At 31.7% G+C, this 6689-nt stretch overlaps 1 protein-coding gene across 3 annotated transcripts; it reads right to left on the reverse strand.

Moving 5' to 3' along the window:
- Positions 1-3254: 3254 nt before the first annotated feature.
- On the reverse strand, positions 3255-5239 carry LOC18601960 (loganic acid O-methyltransferase-like). Of its 3 annotated transcripts, none has more exons than XM_018119052.2 (3): positions 5065-5239; positions 4212-4880; positions 3255-3842 (listed from the first exon to the last, which is right to left on the reverse strand). In XM_018119052.2, the coding sequence occupies exons 1-3, from the start codon at positions 5143-5145 to the stop codon at positions 3492-3494; spliced, it is 1101 nt and encodes a 366-aa protein (XP_017974541.1). In that variant the 5' UTR covers positions 5146-5239; the 3' UTR covers positions 3255-3491. The 3 variants fall into 3 exon arrangements, with proteins under 3 accessions (XP_017974541.1, XP_088661787.1, XP_088661786.1); XM_088805661.1 differs by having other exon boundaries at positions 3701-3831; XM_088805660.1 differs by having other exon boundaries at positions 3701-3861.
- Positions 5240-6689: the final 1450 nt, after the last annotated feature.

Consider the following 6689-nt stretch of genomic DNA (forward strand, 5'->3'; position numbering starts at 1 on the left):
AGTTTCCTTGATGTTGCATTTCAACTATATCATTTGATTGATGACTAGCATCCATCACCAACTTCTCCGTCACCCTTTCGGTCGATAACACTCCTAGATATTATGTCATGTGTGGTGCAAAGCAACATTTCACTTAAATCAATAGAACCTCCAACCAGAGATTCACGACGTATCTTAATTATTAATTAGCGCTAACACTTCTTCTATAACAAAGTGAAACGATTGCACTCTTTTCAGGCTTAATAGTTCAACAACACAAATCTTCCTGGCTTGTCTCCAATACTCACCATAGGGTGCAAAGCCGACGTCTTCGCACTCCGTAAAGCAAAATATTCAAGGCTGTGGTTATAGGCCGGATTGAGAAAACAGTATCACTCTTCTTCACCATTTCTTGAGCCATCTCAGTTGATGAAACTACGAGTGTCGGAGCATGGCCAATGTGTAGAAACATTAGAGGCCATTCTTCTTAGAGAGAGTGCGGAAAAAACGATGAGGAAGTGTCCCTAATTGGTAGTAACAAATTCAGGATTTTGTATGAGAGGTGATTAAAAAACAATCATATAAGGTTATGGATCGAATCAATTATTTGATTTAAAACAAAAAATTAATTACTTTTAAAATTAAATTAAATTATAATATAAAATTTTATTTACAATTTAAATATAAATTTTTAAATTCATCAATATAAATAGATATAAAGCATAAAGAAAAATTAATATTAAATTTTTACATTAAGTACAATAAGTTGTGCTCAACATGTTTTTATACTTTCAAATTCATCAATAACTAAATTCGTGCCAATAATTCTAACAATTACTTTATACCTATTTAATTTGGAAAAGTAAGCTAAGATTATTGAAATTTTTAAAATATTTTAATCACATTCTTATTCAGTTTTTCATGTTAACGAATGACATATTGCATAAGTGTTTACATCAAATCAACCAATTAGAAGAAAAATCAAAGTAAAAAATTATAGTTTTTAGATAGTTAAGTAATGCATAAGATATTATATACAATAATACAAAATACTTAAGTAATGTTACACTAAAAAAGTGAAGAATTTTTAGGAAAAGTACATATTGCATAAATGCTCAAATCGAATTAGCAGATTATAAGAAAAATTAAAGTAAACAATTATAACTTTTAAGCAATTAAGCAATGAAAAAAAAATAATTTCAAAATTTGGGTATACTCTATAAGGAGAATGGGTTTACTCTATTAAGGAAAAAAGAAAAATAATTACAAATTTAGGCAGTTAAGCAATGCATCTTTCACTCTATAAGGAAATTGAGTCTACTCTATAAGAAAATTTGGGTTTACTCTATAAGGAAAAAAGAAAAATAATTACAAATTTAGACAATTAAGCAATGCATGTTTTACTTTATAGGGAAATTTGGGTTTACTGTATAAGGAAAAAAAATTTTAAAATTTGAGCCTAGAAAGAATTAAACCCAAGTGTCCAAATTTTAACTTAAAGGACTTACCACCATGTTAACCCAAATAAGTTGTTTTATGTAAGGGTGGCAACTTATATATTTACAATTTTATACTTATAAAAATAAAATAAAAAAAAACTGAGGGAAGTTGGTCGTCACTTTTCTGTCTCCACCATTGTTACTATTGTATCCATCTTATGAGTTTTCATATTATAATTAATTTGGTGGTTATTAATGAATGAAATTCACTTTTTATAAAAAAAATATCATTTAATTAATATAAAATTATATTTTATATTACTTTTTAATATTTATAAATATATTTTAAATTTAAATTAAATAAAGATATATATATATATATATATATTTGTTTCTATTATAATATTTAATGTGAAGCTAGGCTCGGACCCAAGATTTTATGCCGGAGCACTAACTGAGTTGGGCAAGCCTTCGGGCCTAAGCGGAGGGCCATCCCTTCAAGGCGAGACGAGAGATAAGAAAGTATCTTTCTAGGTCAATGGGAGATTAGATCTGTTAAAGCTTGAACTCCAGAAAGGAAGGTATACAATAAGATTTGCAACCTCATTAATATGACTAACTAAAACAAACTATTAGTTATTTTTAAAGTCATACCAAATCGATTGTCTAAACCCTCACACAATATTTGGTATAATCAACCTATTCCAACCCAATCTTATAAATAAATCCTCGATCCTATTCTAGAATAGATCAATCTGAAATAATACCCAATCAAATAACATTTAAATAATTTATAGAATGAGTTTAAACGTGGGATTCTAGTTAACTCATAAATCAAACTTCAATCTTATTTTTTTTTAAAAATAATGCAAATTAACATTTGATGAAATATCATTTAAATAATTTTAAAAAATTGAACCTACTTGGACACATGTTCAAAAGCCTAAACCCAAGGGATTGTGGGTAATTTATAAATTAGACTTCAATCTTATTTTAGAAAAAAAAATTCAATATGAATTAATTCCCAATCAAATACCATTAAAATAATTTATATAAAAAAAAGTTAAAACGTGGGATTGTGGCTAAACTATAAAACAGACTTCAATCCTATACTAGAAAAAAAATCAGTCCGAATTAATGATCAATCAAATATAATTAAAATAATTTATATAAAAAACAAAGGTTCAAACCTGGGATTGTATCTAACTTTTACAAATCAAATTTCAATCTTATTCTAGAATAAATCAATCCACAATAATGCCCAATCAAATAACATTAAATAATTTATAAACAGAGTTAAAATGTGAGGTTGTAATTAACTTATTAATCAGACTCCAATCTTATTTTAGAAAAAGTTATACAAATTAACGTTCAATCAAATACGATTTTATTTGAAATAATTTCTAAAAAGTGAACCTACCAGGACACATGTGCAAAGCCCAAAGGCAAAGGGCATTGTAAGTGAGAAATGCATGTTGTCAAGCCTAGCACTCGGAATTGGTTTTGGGCTCAGTTAACTCATGTGTACTACCATATACAAAGTCTTTGCAAAGCCTCTTTAGATTTCTATACGGCATTGAGGCTTTTGTAAGAACAACGATTTTTGTCTTTTGAAACCAACAACTGCTGCTGTCAAGGATTGACATCCTTAAGCACCTTCAAATGATCTATTTTAAGTTGAATCAACGTGGGATTGAGGCTCTTGTAAGAATATAATATCTATATATATGTATATATTTTTTTCTTTAGAAACAATGGATTACCCAATTTCCAACAAATGCCATCAACTGCTAACGCTTGGATTTACAATCGCAAAACCATCAGTACGCAACCCGGTGGAGGACACCAAGCTATATTGTACAACTTCTTGAGCTTGGATACTTCTTAAAATCAAGAATATTCGTAATCACAAGATTGCTAGCATCAGGTCGGTGGCCGGCAAAACTCTCTTCAAAAACACACTTGTTTCTATGTTTTCGAAATAATCCAACCGGCAACCATAAAGTTTAACTTCTCTCAAATGTCAACATGTCATATATAATTTACATTATACACAATCAAATATCAAATTAATCAAGACATATTTCGCTTGAGAAGAACAAACAATTCAATCATATGCTCATGTTTTAACCTCTGGGTGAAGGGGGAAGACTCCTCAAGTTTCCTCAGTAACCGACCAAAGAGCTCATCGATGATTTCAGCTCCAAAGTGCTCCTTTAAAATTCCTTCCCAAATAGCTCTTAAATGTGAGATCACTACCCCATTATCAGAAGCCATTGCAAGTTTAGTTTTAGATGGAAATATTCGCTCCATCCTTTCAATGCTAAAACAAGCATTTATCTTGATCAAGCCCTCTAATTCCCGTGGAGTTGGGTTGTACCTTGGCAAGTTGAAGGAGTCCACTTTATCTTCACTGACAAGCCCCTAAAACATTATTCAGCATCTGATCCGATCAAAAAAATAACAAATAAAAAAGGGCTAATGTCTGATGCAAGCAAGAGTCATCCGAGCGTATGAAATTAGTGGTGATATTACTAATGTTGACATATTTGTAAATCAGTATAACACCAGCAGCCAACTGATGTTAGGTCCCTCCTTTTTCTGCTAAACCAAAGACACATGCAAGGTTGCAAAATAATGAGAAAGTTGTTGCTTTTCTCTTCTACCAGGAAAATGGGAAACGCTAATAATAACCTATATTTGACTTGGATTGTTTATTTCATAATTAGCAGGTAAAGAGATTCTATATTCTATCAGGCTTTTTGTATTTATAAAACTTTGATCATAAAATACCTCTTTAGCCATATCCAACAAGGCAGCTTCCAAAAGATCAGTAATTCCAGAAGCAGTAGACTGTGAAGGAGGAACATCATCAGGCAGACATACTAGGACAAGAGCCATGAGTCCACCATCAACCAGCTCTTCTGCCCTAGCAGCTAGAAAGGACTCCATATCTTTGGCAAATTGAGCTGAGTACGCCTCACCTACTTCTTTAGCGGAATTATTATAATAAATCCGCCCTTTATTAAAGGCAGGAGAGTTCTTATCCATCAATTCCTTTGGTGTGCTCAGGAGCCAATGAAGTGCATAAGATGAGTGGACAAAATGAAGAGAGGACTTGGGAAACAAGCGACCTTGGAAACAGCCTGGTACACCAGCTGCAAAGTATTGCCTGTCTGATGGAAGAAACTTAAAAAGGGTGTTGAAATCATTTGAGACAAGGTCATTGAAAAGTGCTTGAAATTCCAGATCGTTTTGATTATGGCTGCCATAAGATTGGTACTTTAATTTTACAGATTCTATAATGTTCTGCACAGCGATGACAGAATTAGGCCCAACAGAACATCCCAAATCCGCAACAGTGAAAGCTTTTGAAGGAGAAGAAGAAATGATTTGCTCTAAATGAAGCTTCTCAGCAATTGCCTCATTAATCAAAAGTAAGGCATTCTCAACTCCTTCTCTCTGCCAAAGAATTAAAAAAAAAAAAAAAGTTAACACTTTTCATCATAATTTATACTACCATTTTTAAGTCATTAAACAAGAGTTGAGGGGTTAGTCACGCAAATTCCTTATCATTTTATTCTTATTTTTGAAATTATCTTACTTCAATGACACGTTAAAGCTACAGAAGAGTAAAAAACTGTACCTGAAACAGGGAATTCTGGGTGTAACTATACAGGCCATCTCCCCCTTTCATAGGACACGATTCAGTTGATGCAGAGTCCATGTCTCGCTTTCTCACTTACTTTCTCGCCTCAATAAGTGTAAATTACCACTTTGAAAGAGTTTAAATACTGAGTGAAGAACCTCGGAAGTTTCAGAACTTGAGATTGTACAAACTAGACATCAAAGTTCAAATAAATTAATGTAAAAAATATCGCTGACAGTGGCAAAGAAAGTTACTTCACGAGATAATGTCCCCCTTTTTAGGTAATTAAGATGCTGTCAATTATAATAACAAAAAGAAAGTGTACAGATTTTGGACTTTACACAAATGTTCACCTACCATATTTGACTATGTACATTAATCGGATTTAAGAAAGACCATACAATTGAAAAGAAAATTAATGTGGAACAACAGAGAATAAATTCATAAACAATGTCCATCAAAAAGATTTAAAATTATTAAAGCAGCTGAGTAGGAAAGTTGGTTACCAATTTATATATCCAATGGTCATTGCAGACAATCTCAATCAAGATCATTATAATCACTTCAAACGTTATTTGTTTCTTTGTTTTTGGATTGTTATAAAATATCTCCAAGAACATAATGGCAAAAAAAATTAATCAAATGAATAACTAAAAATGAAATAAAGACATATTCAATGGTAAATTCAAGAAATTTTTTAATGATGTCATAATTAAAATAATAATAATAATTAGTGGATTCATTCTCGTCATTAACTAAGTAAAACTTTAGCAAAAGAAATATAATTAATAGAGATTTTTGACACTTCAATGATCTTATTTGACATCACTTGTATCAACATCAATCTACCACTATGTATGTATAATGGTAAATCACTTTCAATAGCAAAAGTAGAGAGAAACCTCTTATTGTGACTTGAATAACAAGTTAATCATGAATAAGGTTTTTGACCATCAACTTTTGCCTTGTTCAACTTAATTCTGAGATGAAATTCAGCTATTACAAGCAAATACAATTCTAAAAAGCAATTACAAATTAATTTAATGGAGCCGTAATATAGACTCCAACTATTTTTTTTATTAGCAATTAATGTGATCAAATGAATTTGTTTTCCTTTGAAGGGCACAAAAATTTTGTAAGAAACAGGAAATTAATCCCAGAGTAGAAGCAAAATATGTAGTTTGCACTTGCAGTTAAAAAACCATAACACATCTAACGGGTAGAGAAAAGCGGCAGTGGGAAACAAGTAGTAAACCAGGCAATCAGATTAATCAACCAACGAGATTTTAAGGTTTCTTGGATGGTGGAAGTACATTAATTTTCTCCTGACTCCCCACGTCGAGGTTCTGCTGACAGCAGGTGTTCCTGCAACGACATGAGAATTTCCAATGACTCTGTTGCATCAAAGTGGTTTCTCTCTTCAAATCGAGGTGATATATTGTAATTGTAAATACATGAGAGTACCAATTTCTGAATACAGGTGCTACATGAATAAGTTCAATTCTCCCTTTCCCTCTGCCCCCTCCTTCCCTTCCTTACTATTTCCTCATTGGCTTCTCCATCCATGGATGATGGATCTGAGTCTCGAATGGTATACAAAATCACAAACCATCCAATGAATG

This window comes from Theobroma cacao, chromosome 4, assembly GCF_053813885.1.
Source record: "Theobroma cacao isolate CCN51 chromosome 4, ASM5381388v1, whole genome shotgun sequence".
NCBI classification, from domain to species: Eukaryota; Viridiplantae; Streptophyta; class Magnoliopsida; order Malvales; family Malvaceae; genus Theobroma; species Theobroma cacao.

Excerpts from the sequence above, each read along its gene's own strand:
- LOC18601960 (XM_018119052.2), bottom strand. The coding sequence starts at position 5,145 with ATGGACTCTGCATCAACTGAATCGTGTCCTATGAAAGGGGGAGATGGC. Across the intron at positions 4,881-5,064 it reads CCCAGAATTCCCTGTTTCAG|AGAGAAGGAGTTGAGAATGC; the intron begins GTACAGTTTTTT and ends ATTCTTTGGCAG. Across the intron at positions 3,843-4,211 it reads TGTTGGATATGGCTAAAGAG|GGGCTTGTCAGTGAAGATAA; the intron begins GTATTTTATGAT and ends ATAATGTTTTAG.